The sequence below is a fragment of the Pelophylax lessonae genome, assembly GCF_965119305.1.
Source record: "Pelophylax lessonae genome assembly, chromosome: 2".
Lineage (NCBI taxonomy): Eukaryota > Metazoa > Chordata > Amphibia > Anura > Ranidae > Pelophylax > Pelophylax lessonae.
In genome coordinates this window covers 706,303,089-706,319,100 of record NC_138769.1, presented here as the reverse complement: position 1 = coordinate 706,319,100, position 16,012 = coordinate 706,303,089, and the positions used below count along the sequence as shown (strand labels likewise).

At 36.3% G+C, this 16,012-nt stretch overlaps 1 protein-coding gene across 2 annotated transcripts in view; it reads right to left on the bottom strand.

The window, feature by feature from the left end:
- MYO7A (myosin VIIA) overlaps window positions 1–16,012 on the bottom strand; it is a 299,552-nt gene that overhangs the window by 157,462 nt on the left and 126,078 nt on the right. For both annotated transcript variants that reach the window (XM_082245915.1, XM_082245914.1), the window contains exon 16: window positions 3,027–3,185. In XM_082245915.1, the coding sequence (XP_082102041.1) occupies window positions 3,027–3,185 (159 nt within the window). The remainder of the gene's footprint in view (window positions 1–3,026; window positions 3,186–16,012) is intronic.

Genomic DNA, 16,012 nt, shown 5'->3' with positions numbered 1-16,012 from the left:
TTTTGTTTGTCTGAATGTATGACGTCATTACGCACACCACAATCATGCGAGGAACGTTCCCCCGGAGTAGATGCTCCGCCTCCTCATACTCATCAGTTTGCACTACAGACAGCAGTATGAGATGAGAAATGCCGGCCGTAACGTGCCGCAAACTGATGACACACAAAACTGCTGGGAAAAAAATCTTGGGCGTCAATTTGCTACCCCTCTCAAAGTTCTGCCTGGATCCAATGGACCCAGTGGGACCCATGGTAGGGCCGGCCCTGCCCCTGCTCATGTAACTGGCTCACTGCTTTGTCTACACAGTGCTTGAGGTCATACTCCAGACTAGTAATCGACCGATATCATTTTTTTATTGCCGATACCGATATTTTGGTCATTGCATATCGGTAGCGACCGATGTTGGCTGATATTTTCGTACATTAAAACAGTTTTTTATTTTGTTAATTTTTTTTCTTAACAGGTACTCTTTTGGAGAGATCTGGGGGTCTAAAAGACCCCAAACCCCTCCTCTGCACTTAAAAGCATTCAAAACGCCAAGGCTGTTTTGAATGCTGTCATTTTTTTTTTTAATTTGGCGCCGAGTACCCGGAAGTGACGTCATGACATCACTTCCGGGTTTTCACATGGAGACCCGATCAGAGCCGAATGCGGCTATGATTGGGTCTTCAGTGGCCATGCAAGCTGGTTGCCGCGGAAGGCGGCGGGAGGGAGGGGGGAGTCCACTCCCGCTCCTTGTAATGACAGCCGAGCGGCTTCTCAGCCGCAACCGTTGTCATTACAAGACAGTCGACCATCGGCTATGGACACCGGTACCGGGGTGATGCCTCTAGCTGCTCTATAAACAAAAAACTGCGACAATTCTGAAAAAAAAAAACAATTTTCACTTTCTGCTATAAAACATTCCCAATAAAAAAAATGTAGAAATCAAATTTTTTCATCATTTTAGGCCAATTTGTTTTCTGCTACATAATTTTAGTAAAAAAAAATCCCAATAAGCGTATTTTGATATTTTGAAGTTATCGTGTCTACAAACTAGGGGAAGGATTTATATCATTTTTATTTTTTTATTTTTTTTTTGCGGGACTGCAACATTGCGGAAGACAGATCGGACCCCTGACTGACATTTTTGACACTTTTGGGGGTACCAGTGACATTACTACAGTAATCAGTACTAAAAAATATGCACTGTTACTGTAATAATGGCACGGGAAGGGGTTAACATTGTGGGTGATCAAGGGGTTAAATGTGTACCTAGGGGTGTGTTTATAACTGTGGGGGCGTGGCTTGTGAAATGACCATAGAGACCTGTGATCCTATATAGAAGGATCACATCAGCTCTGTGATCATTCCAGGGAGAAGAACGGTCGGCTGTGTTTACAACAGCTGACCGTCCTTCTCTCTCAACAGAGAACGATCGCAAGTGTCAGGCGGCAATCAGAGCCGCCTGCCCTCTGCATAGGGTGGCGGTGGCGCGCACCCGCCCCCACTAGGCAGCGGGGATGCCGATGCACTGGGCAGGCGGCCGCGATTGCCGCCAAGCACCCATGATCGCTCCCCGCTGAGAGAGAAGAATGGTCAGCTATTATAAATACAGCTGACCGTTCTTCTCTCTGGAATGATCACAGAGCTCATGTGATCCTTCTATATAGGAACACAGGTCTCTATGATCATTTCACAAGGCCATCCCCCAATACAGTTAGAAAACACCCCCCTAGGCTCACACTTAACCCTTTGATCACCCCTAGGTTAACCCCTTCCCTGCCAGTGTCATTATTACAGTAACAGTGCATATTTTTAGCACTGATTACTGTAGTAATGTCACTGGTCCCCCCAAAAGTGTCAAAAATATCAGTTAGGGGTCCGATCTCTCCGCCGCAATGTCGCAGTCCCGCTAAAAATCGCAGATCGCCGCCATTACTAGTGAAAAAAAAAAAATCAATAAAAATTACAGAAATCTTTGCCCTAGTTTGTAGACGCGATACATTTTGCGCAAATCAATCAAAATACACTTATTGCGTTTTTTTTTTTTACCAAAAATATGTAGCAGAATACCCAAAGTCTGGTGAGTGCATCCCCACTGGGGGTCCTTTTTTTCCTGAGGAGCACTTGGGCACTTTTTTGGATTTGAGCACCTGTTTGGCACTTTAGTTTTCTGTTGAAGAAACAATTTATTGGACTGCACCTTAACAAAACTACTTTGCACTTTAATGGTCATATTACGGACACCTAATTATAGCACTTTATTATATATTCATTGTTATAAATGCACTTTTGGTTGTACTAATTAATTTTTAGAGCATTAATTTGTAGAGCACTAATTATTACAATATATTTCATATTTTTTAATATTTTGTCACCTGTTAGCGCTGTCTATTTATGTTTATAGAATACAATTTGGCCTAAAATTATGAAAAAATTAGATTTTTAAATTTTTGGGGGGGGGGGGGGGGGATGTTATATAGCAGAATGTGAAAAATATCGTTTTTTTTTATTTTATTTTTTAGAATTGTTGCTCTTTTTTGTTTATTAATAATAATAAATAATAATAATAATAATAATAATAATAATAATAATAATATTATAAATAATAATAATAAAAATAAAAGTTGCAGAGGTGATCAAATACCACTAAAAGAAAGCTCTATTTGTGGGGAAAAAAGGACATCAATTTTATTATTTATGGAATTATTTATTTCGGTACAGTGTCACACGACCGCGCAATTTTCTATTAAAATAACAGTGCCGAATTGCAAAAATGGCCTGGCTATTAAGGGGGCAAATCCTTTCCGGACCAGAAGTGGTTAATGGATTAAAAAAAACAAAACAGTAAAGTAAGCCCAAGTTTTTCATATAATGTGAAAGATTTTATGCTGAGAATCGCGATCTTTATTCTAAGCAAAAAAAATAGTGATTCTCATTTTATCCAGAATGGCGCAGCTCTAATATTTACTATGTATGGTTAGGAACTACACAGTGAATCCATTATAATATACGAGACGCTCCTTCTGCCTTATATACAGCACCTGTTTGTAGGCCGGCTTAACGCCCGGCATTAACACTCGATATCGGTCCACGAACTCCACGAAGGTGTAGCGTATGGGGTACCCAGCCCGGCGGATTCGGATGGTCTCCATCATTCCCGAGTAGCGAAGCTGGCGGACGCACAGCTCTCTGTCAAACAGCTAAAGGAAAAGGAGAATCGTTACACAAAATAATCTACAACCTGGGCTCAGGGGAAACAGCTAAATGCGCAGATAAAACAGATATCCCGCAACTGTTTTACCTGCCAGATAATTTGCATTTTTTGTTCATCCAGTTCTACGATTTACACAGCTCTGCCAGACTGAAGAGCCATGGGGATGACAGCACTCTGGCCCTATTCACACTTGAGCATTTTGGAGCTTCGAGCTGCAAAACGCTCAGGGAGAAAAAAAATCACTTATTCTCCATGGAGATTGTTCACATCTCCAATGAAGACAAACGCCTGAAGCTTAAAAAAAGTTTTGGAGCTACTTTTGTAGCTCGATTCGGGCAGATTAATGTGTTTTTTTTGTTAAGCGCTTTCATTTTCATAGAGATGCATTGAAACTGGTTTTGGCCTGCGTTTTTAGAACGTTTTTCTGCTCAAACCCAAAAATTTTAAAAATAATCATAAATGAATAAGAAAAATATGAAATAAATAAATAATAATATGTATACAATAAATATATAAAGTAAATAAAAATATAATAAATATATAAAAATAACACACACATCTCATATATATATATATGAAAAATATGAAATAAATAAATAATATTTATACAATATATATGTACAGTAAAAAAAAAAGTATAATAAATATATAAAAATAATACATATATATAATAAGAAAAATAATAAATAAATAATATTTATACAATATGTACAGTAAATACAAATATAATAAATATATAAAAATAATACATATATATAATAAGAAAAATATGAAATAAATAAATAATATTTATACAATATGTACAGTAAATAAAAATATAATAAATATATAAAAATAATACATATATATATATATATATATATATATATATATATATATATATATATATATATATATTAAGAAAAATATGAAATAAATAAATAACACTTATACAATAAATATATACAGTAAATAATAATATAAATATATAAAAATTATATATATATATATATATATATATATATATATATATATATATATATACACACACCATTAAATACGTTTTTTTAATTCACATTTTTTAAGGTTTTTAGTTTTTGTCTAAAATTATTTAGGGTGGAATGGGGTGGATAGCTATAGTTTTCAACACAATACATGCCCCCTAAATTTAATTACTAACACAGGGAAATTTTAATTAAATAAATCCTTCTTTTCAATATATAATTCACAATTTGTATGGTGAGGGTGGGTTTTTTTCTTCTTTTTTTTGTGTGTGGGGGGGGGGGGGGGGGTAGGGGTTGAAGGAAGGGAAGGAAATAAGGAAAGGGGAAATTAAAAGAAAAATAGTTGAAGGGTAACACTTATGCTGGCTACACCAAAATTGTATGGTTTTGTGTAAATTGACGTTTCTGTTTTGTAATGTCTTATTTTCATTTGTTATGTATGTGAATAAATTTAATAAAAATATTTGAATTATAAATAAATAAATAAACATATACATGAATTAACCCCTTGCCCTAACCAAATAAATAAAAAATAGATAAATAAAATAAATAAACCCCTAAGCCTAACCAAAAATAAATAAATAATAATAAATAAGTATAATTTTACATAAGGATAATAAATATACCCCATAACCGTAAACCCAACAACTAACCCCAAGCCTAACCAAAAATAAATATATAATAATAAATATATAATAATAATATAATTTGATGTCTTATTTATATAATAATAAATAAGTATAATTATAAATACGTATAATAACTAAACCACATAAACCCCACTGACAGTGTGAGGCGAGGAGAGCCGAATAACGGCACTTCCTCATTTACATGTGACCGGCTGTGATTGGACACAGCCGATCGCATAGGTAAAGAGTCATGTCACTGACTCTTTACCGAGATCAGGGTCGAGCCGTGTCCTAGCAACACGGCGCGGTCACGATCGCTGCTGTTCTGGTGCGCCATCATATGACGGCGTCCCAGGATAATAGCTACACCGCTCCGCCCTCATTTGATGGTGGGCGGGTAGTATGTGCTTAATATTACAAAAAGATAACTCGAGTAAATTAAAAATGCATAAACGATGATTTCATTAATTAAGGAAAAAAAGCTGTCCAAGCCTGTCTGGCCCTATGTGAAATGAAAATTCCCACTAATAACCACCCTTGGCAGCAACAACTGCAATCAAGCTTTTGCGATAACTGGCAATGAGTCTTTCACATGACTTTCACATCCCTGTGTAGGAATTTTGGCCTACTCTTCTATGCAGAATTGTTTTACTTCAGCCACAAGGGTTTTCCAGCTTGAATGGCCTGTTTAAGGTCATGCCACAGCATCTCAATTGGATTTAAGTCCAGGCTTTGACTAGGCCACTCCAACACCTTCATTTTGTTTTTGTTTTTTGAGCCATTGTCCTGCTGCATAACCCAAGTGCGCTTGAACTTGAGGTCAGGAACGGATGGCTGGACATTCTCCGTCAGGATTTTCTGGTAGAGTGCAGAATTCATAGTTCCATCAATTATGGCAAGTTGTCCATGTCCCGAAGATGCAAAGCAGCCCCAGACCATCCCACTACCACCACCATGTGTGACTGTTGGTATGATGTTTCTTTTTATGAAATGCTGTGTTCATTTTACGCCAGATGTAACGGGACGCACACCTTCCAAAAAATGATTTTGTCTCGTCAGTCCACAAAATCTTTGCCCAAAAGTCTTGGGGGCAATCATGATTTTTTTTGGGCAAATGTGAGACGAGCCTTTGTGTTATTTTTGGTCAGCAGTGGCTTTGACCGTGGAACTCTTCCATGGATGCCATTTTTCCCAGCCTCTTCCTTATTGTTGGATCATGAACACGGACCTTACCTGAGGCTTGTGAGGCCTGCAGTTCTTTAGATGCTGTTCTGGGTTCTTTTATGACCTCCTGGATGAGTCCTTGTGGTGCTCTTGGAGTAATTTTGGTAGGCCGGCCCCTCCTGGGAAGGTTCACCACTGCTCCAAGCTTTCTCCATTTGTGGATGATAGCTCTCACCGTGGTTCGCTGGAGTCCCAAAGCCTTAGAAATGGTTTTGTAACTCTTTCTAGACTCATACATGTCAGTTTGTTTCTCATCTGTTCTTGAATTTCTTTAGATTGCGGCATGATGTGTTGCTTTTTGAGATCTTTTAGTGTTCTTCACTTTGTCAGGCCGCTTCTATTTAATTGATTTCTTAATTCAACAGGTCTGGCAGTAATTTGGTTTGGCAGTAATGGGTGTGGCAATTAATAGTTAACTCAGCTTTCCAAAAAAAAGGGGTTAATCACAGTTCATTCATGATTTAGCAAGGGCGAGGGGGGGGGGGCAATTACTTTTCCACATAGGGCCAGGCAGGTTTGGACAGCTTTTTTCCCTTAATAAATTAAATCATCATTTACAAATTGCATTCAGTATTTACTCGAGTTACCTTTGTGTATTATTAAAATTTGTTTGATGATCTGAATCATTTAGGCTCGCGTTTGCGATTACTTTTTAATGGCACCCGAATCGCACTGCAATTTTGCTGCTATTGTCACAGGATAAATCGCACTGCAATCGTAGCAAATCACAACACTGTCACCAAAAGAAGTGTTGCAATTGGCAAGGATTTATCGCGCAACAAACGCAGCAAATCACAACGCTGTTGTCCAAAAGATTTGGATAATTTGTGATTTATCGCGTGCCAATTGCGGCGCGATTGGTCTGCCATTAAGCAGTAATGGCATCGCAAGCGCGTTGCACGTCTTTCCATGGTTCTGAATTGCTTGCAAAATCACAGCGATTCAGCCCACGATTCAGAATGCCCAGGTGTGAATGGAGCCCACTTGTATGACTCCAAAGTTGCGCCGACTTTGGAGTGCAACTTTGGTGCAACTTTGGATATGACTTTGGCCAGTTTTAACCACTTCCTGACCACCCGCCACCTTTTTACTGCGGCAGGGTGGCTCCCGCCCCCACTTGGCAGCGGGGAAGCCGATGCAGCAGGCAGGCGGCTCCGATTGCCGCCTGACACCCTTGATCGCTCCCCGCTGAGAGAGAAGGACGGTCGGCTGTTGTAAACACATCTGACCTTTCTTCTCCCTGGAATGATCACAGAGTGCCTGTGACCCTTCTATATAGGATCGCAGGTCTCTATGGTCATTTCAGAAGCCACGCCCCCCCACAGTTAGAAACACACCCTTAACCCCCGATCACCCACAATGTTAACCCCTTCCCTGCCAGTGTCATTATTACAGTAACAGTGCATAATTTTAGCACTGATTACTGTAGTAATGTCACTGGTACCCCCAAAAGTGTCAAAAATGTCAGTCAGGGGTCCGATCTGTCCGCCGCAATGTCCCAGTCCCGCAAAAAATCGCAGATCGCCACCATTACTAGTTAAAAAAAAAAAAAACAATGAAATGACATAAATCTTTCCCGTAGTTAGTAGACGCAATAACTTTTGCGCAAACCAATCAAAATATGCTTATTGCAATTTTTTTTACCAAAAATACATACAAAATACAAAGTGGAGTTACCCTTTAAAATTTCTGCCATTTTTTTTTTTTCCTGGGAAGGTGCGTTTTTTCTTTTTTTTTTTTTTTACTGCACCAAACCTGCACCAAAAATGCAGCAAGCAGGATTTAAAAAAATGCAATTTTTTTTCCCCACGAAAGTGGAGTTACCCTTTAAATTTCTGCCATTTTTTTTTTTCCCTGGAGAGGTGCGTTTTTTTTTTTTTTTGTTACCGTACCAAACCTGCACAAAAAATGCAGCAAGCAGGATTTTAAAAAATGATAATTTTTTTTCTCCACTAAAATGTCTAATTTTTTCCCCACAAAAGTGAAGTTACCCTTTCAATTTCTGCCGTTTTTTTTTGCCTGGGGAGGTGCGTTTTTTTTTTTTTTTTTACCGCACCAAACCTGCACCAAAAATGCAGCAAGTAGGACTTTAACAAATGCTATATTTTTTCCCCCACAAAAGTGGAGTTATCCTTTAAATTTCTGCCATTTTTTATCTATTTTTCCTGGGGAGGTGCTTTTTTTTTTTTTTTTACCGCACTAAACCTGCAACAAAAATGCAGCAAGTAGGATTTTAACAAATGCTATTTTTTCCCCACATATGTGGAGTTACCCTTTAAATTTCTGCCATTTTTTTTTTTTTTGCCTGGGGAGGTGCGTTTTATTTATTTTTTTTTTTTTTTTACTGCACCAAACCTGCACCAAAAATGCAGCAAGCAGTATTTTAAAAAATGCTAATTTTTTTTTCCCCATGAAAGTTAAGTTAGCCTTTCAATTTCTGCCATTTTTTATTTTCCTGGGGAGGTGCGTTTTTTTTTTTTTTTTTTTTTACTGCACCAAAAATGTAGCAAGTAGGATTTTAACAAATGCAATTTTTTCCCCACGAAAGTGGAGTTACCCTTTAAATTTCTGCCATTTTTTTTTTTTTTTCCCTGGGGAGGTGCGTTTTTTTTTTTTTTTTTTTTTTTTTACCGCACCAAACCTGCACCAAAAATGCAGCAAGCAGCATTTTCAAAAATGCAGCAGATCCGCAATGGATCAGTGTGATGAGTTCCATAGGATTACATGGTCACGCGTTTTTCTTTCGCTTTTTTTTTTCACGCAAAAAGCGGATTAGTGTGAAAGCCTCTCAAAATGTGTTTTTGTTTTTTTTCTTGTCTGTGACTCCATTGCAGAGATCTGCTGTCTTTTCTTATCTAAACAGGAAGTGAGGGAAATCGCCCCAACAGGGACATAAAACTGCAGCGAAAAACCTGCCAGAGGACATAACCCTTCCCTGTTCTGTACAAAAATAAACAGAAAAAAGCTCAGGCTGGAGTCGGGTTTTAAATGTTATTCAGAGATCCACAGACAAAGTATAAAAAAAGCTTTTTGTTTAGACTGGAGTTGGTGAATTATTAGTATAAAGGATCTGAGTTTTGGCGGGGGGCGCTGTAGCGGATAGGAGATAATTGTGCTGGATGAACGTTCCTAATCAATGTTTATTTACAAATCGCGCCGCGTTATCCCTCTGCGGTAATAAATGAGGTTGTTATTGTTAGCCGTTCCGTAAATCTAAAATTAACACCCGAAAAATCTTATTATAATAACTTCTGTGTAAAGCACGTCCCTGGCCAAAAATATGTTTTCTTCATCAACGACCTTCTAACAACGACAATTTCTGCTTTCTAGTAGATAGAAAATTCCTTGAAGGGACATTTTAATGGCTTCCTATTTCTATCAGCAAACGCCGTCATCTCTAATTTACCAGAAATTACAAACACGTCTTCTTCTCAGTGGAGGGCCCATAAATTCCAAACCTAACTCCACTTCAGACTTTTACATTTTATTTTATTTTTAGGGGTTGGTTTGTGGAGCTCTGAACTTCGGGATTGGTGGAAATCAGGTTAAGAGTTCAACCTTTAGAGGCAGATTTCCACCAACCAGGGTATCCCTGAGGTCCACTGAAATAGAGGTTATTTAAAGATTATTTAAATTTAAATTATTTAATTATTTAAATGGAGATTATTTAAAGGGAGCACCACAAAGCTTGAATGAGTCTAGTATAAGTTTATTTTTCAGGACTAGAAGGTCACCAGCCAACAATGTTTCGTCGGTTCTGAACCCCCCTCCCTATTCATCAAAGGGCTAAACTAACAAAATAATATAAAATGATGTAATATGAAGGTCTTTAAAATAAAAATGCAACCTATTAAAAATAAAAGAAGACTTACATACCTTAATTGTGTTTTTTACAAATTTTTTTTTAATTATTATGTTTATGTATTTTTGTAAAAAATAAATAAATAAATAAATAACAAATAATATTAATAAAAATAAAAATTAATAAAAAAATAATCCATAATTTAAAATTAAAATTATTAAAAAAATACAAATTAAGGTATCCATGTCTCTATTTATTTTGTATTTTTATATGTTTGTTTACTAATTATTAATTGTGGTTTTTTTTGTATTATGTTTATGTATTTTTGTAAAAAAAAAATATATATATATATATATATATATATATAAAGAAAGTAACTTATAATTTAAAAAAATAATACAAATTAAGGTATGCATGTCTCTATTTATTTTGTACTTTTATATATTTTTTTTACTAATTATTATTGTATTTATAAGAAATAAAAAGAAAAGAAAACAATGAATAAAACCTATATTTTATATATTAATTATTAACACATCATTTATTATTTAATAACTATTAACACATTATTTAAAGGGAGCCCCACAAAGTTTGAATGAGTCCAGTATAAGTTTATTTTTCAGGACTAGAAGGTCAACAGCCAACAATGTTTCGTTGGTTCTGAACTCCCTCCCAATTCATCAAAGGGCTAATTAACAAAATAATATAAAATTATATAATATGAAGGTCTTTAAAATACAAATGCAACCTATTGTAGTCAACAAATGAATTACAAAAATAAAATAAGACTTACATACCTTAATTGTGTTTTTTACAATTTTTTTTTATTATGTTATGTATTTTTGTAAAAAATTAAATAAATAAATAAAAAAATAATATTAATAAAAATAAAAATTCATAAAAATAAAATGAACCCATAATTTAAAAGAATAATACAAATTAAGGTATGCATGTCTCTATTTATTTTGTATTTTTATAAGAAATTTTTTATAAGAAATAAAAATAAAAAAAAAATGAATAAAAACTAGAATATATATTAATTATTAACACATCATTTATTATTTAATAACTATTAACACATTATTTAAAGGGAGCACCACAAAGCTTGAATGAGTCCAGTATAAGTTTATTTTTCAGAAGTAGAAGGTCAACAGCCAACAATGTTAAACGTTGGTTCTGAAACCCCTCCCTATTCATCAAAGGGCTAAACTAACAAAATAATATAAAATGATGTAATATGAAGGTCTTTAAAATACAAATGCAACCTATTGTAGTCAACAAATTAATTACAAAAATAAAAGAAGACTTACATACCTTAATTGTGTTTTTTACTATTTTTTTTTAATTATTATGTTTATGTATTTTGTAAAAAAAAAAATAAAAAAAAAATAAAAAATAATATTAATAAAAATAAAAATTCATAAAAATAAAAAAGTAACCCATAATTTCTAAAAACTAATACAAATTAACCACTTCCATACCGAGTCATGTAAAATGACGTCGGCAAAGTGGTTGTCTAGATCCGGGCCGCCGTCATATGACGTCGGCCCGTTCTAGCAGCCAGTGCGCGCCTCCGGCGGCGCGCAGCGGCGCGATCAGGGATGAGGCTCGTCCCTCGGACATAGCCCATCCCTGATCAAGGTAAACAGCCAATAGAAATTGGCTGTTTACCACGTGATCGGCTGTGTCAATCACAGCCGATCACATGAGCGGCTCCAGCACGAGCCGCTCGTTCTCTCTGCAATGCGCGCCCCCGGGGGTGCGCAGAGCAGCGATCGGGGACGAGGCTCGTCCCTCGGACAGAGTCGATCCCCGATCTAGGTAAAGAGCCAATTAAATTGGCTCTTTACCACGTGACCGGCTGTGTCCAATCACAGCCGGTCACAAATGTCAACAGAGAACACGGGAACTAGCTGTCACCGTGTTCTCCTCCTCACACACTGATCCTGTGTGAGGAGGAGATTGTGGTAACAGCTAGTTACCAACTACAGTGCACCCTAAACACACTGATTGCCCCCCCCCAATAAAGAGCACCTGTCACTAGCCCATCAAAGTACCTGTCACTAGCCCATCAAAGTACCTGTCACTAGCCCATCAAAGTACCCGAGTACCTGTCACCAGCCCATCAGGCCATCAGGTACTTGGGTACTCTGATGGGCTGGTGACAGGTATTCGGGTACTCTGATGACGGTTACTCGGGTACTCTGATGACGGTTACTCGGGTACTCTGATGACAGGTACTCGGGTACTCTGATGACAGGTACTCGGGTACTCTGATGACGGGTACTCGGGTACTCTGATGACAGGTACTTGGGTACTCTGATGACGGGTACTCGGGTACTCTGATGACAGGTACTCGGGTACTCTGATGACAGGTACTCGGGTACTTTGAGTACCTGTCAACGGAGTACCCGTCATCAGAGTACCTGAGTACCTGTCACCTACCCATCAGAGTACCCGAGTACCTTCCACCTGCTCATCAGAGTACCTGACGCCTGAAGTACCCGAGTACTTGCCGCCTGCTCATCAGTACCCATCACTACTCATCAGTACTCATCAGTACCTATCACGTATCAGTACTGATCATCAGTACCCATCAGTACAGTATCACCTATCAGTATCAGTACTACTCATCAGTACCTATCACCTGCCTGTCACCTGCCCATCAGATTACCCGAGTACCTGTCACCTGCCTATCGGAGTAACCGAGTACCTGCCACCTGCTCATCAGTACCAGAGTACCTGTCACCTGCCCAACAAAGTACCCGAGTACCTGTCACCCTTCATACAGCCACCATGTCCAAGTCCAAAAAGGTTTATATACGTCCTCCGTTTAAACCTAAATACCGGTGTTATGTTATGGCAGCAGATAGCTGCCATAACCCTGGTATTTTTTTAAACGGTGGACGGTTGGCTTTCCGATAAGGGTGGTCCCAGCGGCGGATTCGCCGTGGGATCACCCTTCCGGGATGGCGGAAGAGGCGCCCCCCCCCCCTCCCGCCGCGTTCCGGTCCTTTTCCCCGCTTACCGGACCCGCCGGCAGCGGGGAAAACGAATCAGTCCCGGATCCTCACAGACAGGATGTCGAGTGAGGGCAAGCTTGCCCTCACTTGACTCTATGGTCTTGGAGGACCGGAGCTACGGAAAATGTTGTTGCCTAGCAACCGGTTTAAAGGTCCTTTTTTTTTTTTCATTTTATATAAAAAAATGTTTTTTATTTTTATATCTATTAGTGTACTTGTGAGATCTGAGGACTTTTTGACCCCAGATCTCACAAAAAAGAGGTCCTGTCGTGCTTATTTCTATTACGAGGAATATTTACATTTCTTTTAATAGAAATAAAAATGATTAATTTTTTTTTTTTTTTAAACGGTGTAAAAATAAAAAATAATAAATAAAATAAATAGTAAAAAAAAAAAAAAAAAAAAATTAAAGTGCCCTGTCCCCGTTAGCTCGCGCGCAGAAGCGAACGCATACAGAAACCCCGCCCACATATGTAAACGGTGTTCAAACCACACATGTGAGGTATCGCCGCAATCGTTAGAGCAAGGGGAATAATTTGAGCCCTAGACCTCCTCTGTAACTCAAAGATGGCAACCTGTAGAAATTTTTAAATTGTCGCCTATGGGGATTTTTAAGTACCAAAGTTTGTCGCCATTCCGTGAGCGTGCGCAATTTTGAAACATGACATATTGGGTATCTATTTACTCGGCGTAACATTATCTTTCACATTATGGAAAAAAATTGGGCTAACTTTACTGGTTTCTTATTTTTTAATTAAAAAAAGTGAATTTTTTCCAAAAAAATTGCGTTTGGAAGACCGCTGCGCAAATACGGTGTGATAAAAAATATTGCAATAATCTCCATTTTATTCTCTAGGGTCTCTGCTAAAATATATATATATAATGTTTGGGGGTTCTAAGCAGTTTTCTAGCAAAACAACTGATTTTAGCTTGTAAAAACCAAATGTCAAAAATAGGCCTAGGCAAGTGGCTAGGATGCATGATGATGCTCCTTGGATGTTCGGCCCCTCTATATGGCTAGACTGTGAAAAAGTCTCACACATGTGGTATTGCCATACTCAGGAGGAGTGGCAGAATGTATTTTGGGGTGTCATTTTTGCTGTGTACATGCTATGTGTTAGGAATATCCTATAAATTGACAACTTTGTGTAAAAAAAAAAAAAGTTTTCATTTTTTTCCCACATTTTCCAAAAACCTGTGGAAAAAAATTATATGTTCAAACGACCCATAATGCCTCATAGAATATACGTTGGAGTGTTTGCTTTCCAAAATGGGGTCATTTTGTGGACTTTTCCATTGTATTGGTGCTCTAGGGCCTTGAAAAGTGTGATAGGTAGTAAGAAAGTTTTATGTGTATTTATGCTCCTAGAACGCCTGAATGTGCTTCTTGGACGTGGAGTCTCTTTTTGTGGCCAGGCTGTGTAAAAGTCTCACACATGTGGTATCGCCATACTCGGAAGGAGTAGCAGAATGTATTTTTGGGTGTAATTTTTGCTGTGTACATGCTATGTGTTAGAAATAGCTTATAAATTGACAACTTTGTGGGAAAAAAAGAAAAAAACATTTTTTCTTCATTTTTCCAAGAATTGTGGGAAAAAATTACAACTTCAAAAAACTCACCATGCCTCTTACTAAATACCTTGGACTGTCTACTTTACAAAAAGGGGTTATTTGGTCGGTATTTGTACTGTCCTGACATTTCAGGGCCTCAAGAAAGGAGATAGGCAGTCAGTACATCTGGTGTGATCAATTTTCAGTAATTGGTACCATAGCTTCTAGACTCAATAACTTTCACACAGACTAAATAATATACACTAATTTGGGTTAATTTTACCAGAGACATGTAGCAGTATACATTTTGGCCCAAATGTATGAAGAAAAATTTATTTTTTGCAAAATTTTATAATTGAAACTAAAAAAAAGTGTTTTTTTTTCAAAATTTTTGCTCTTTTTTTGCATATATCACGAAAAAAAAAAAAAACCCAGTTGTGATCAAATACCACCAAAAGAAAGCTCTATTTGTGTGAAAAAAATGATAAAAATTTTGTTTGGTTACAGTGTAGCATGACTGAGCAATTGTCATTCAAAGTGTGAGAGTGCTGAAAGCTGAAAATTGGTCTGGGCAGGAAGGGTGTCTAACTGCTCTGTATGGAAGCGGTTAAGGTATGCATGTCTCTATTTATTTTATATTTTATATATTTTTTTTACTAATTATTATCGTATTTATAAGAAATAAAAAGAAAAAAAAACAATGAATAAAAACTATATTATATATTAATTATTAACACGTAATTTATTAATGAATAACTATTATTTTTCAGGACTAAAAGGTCAACAGCCAACAATGTTTCATTGGTTCTGAATCCCCTCCCTATTCATCAAAGGGCTAAACTAACAAAATAATATAAAATGATGTAATATGAAGGTCTTTAAAATACAAATGCAACCTATTGTAGTCAACAAATTAATTACAAAAATAAAAGAAGACTTACATACCTTAATTGTGTTTTTTACTATTTTTTTTTTTTTTTTAATTATTATGTTTATGTATTTTTGTAAAAAAATAAATAAAAAAAAATAATATTAATAAAAATAAAATTCATAAAAATAAAAGTAAAGGTAACCCATAATTTAAAAAAAATAATACTAATTAAGGTATGCATGTCTCTATTTATTTTATATTTTTATATATTTTTTTACTAATTATCATATTTATAAGAAATAAAAAGAAAAAAATGAATAAAAATTATATTATATATTATTTATTAACACATAATTTTTTAATAACTATTAACACATTATTTAAAGGGAGCACTACAAAGCTTGAATGCGTCCAGTATAAGTTTATTTTTCAGGACTAGAAGGTCAACAAACAGTCAACAATGTTACATTGGTTCTGAACCCCCTCCCTATTCATCAAAGGGCTAAACTAACAAAATAATATAAAATTATGTAATATGAAGGTCTTTAAAATACAAATGTAACCTATTGTAGTCAACAAATGAATTACAAAAATAAAAGAAGACTCACATACCTTAATTGTGTTTTTTACTATTTTTTTTTTAAATTATTATTGTTTATTTATTTTTGAAAATAAAAAAAATAATAATAAAAATAAAAATTCATAAAAATAAAAAAGTAACCCATAATTT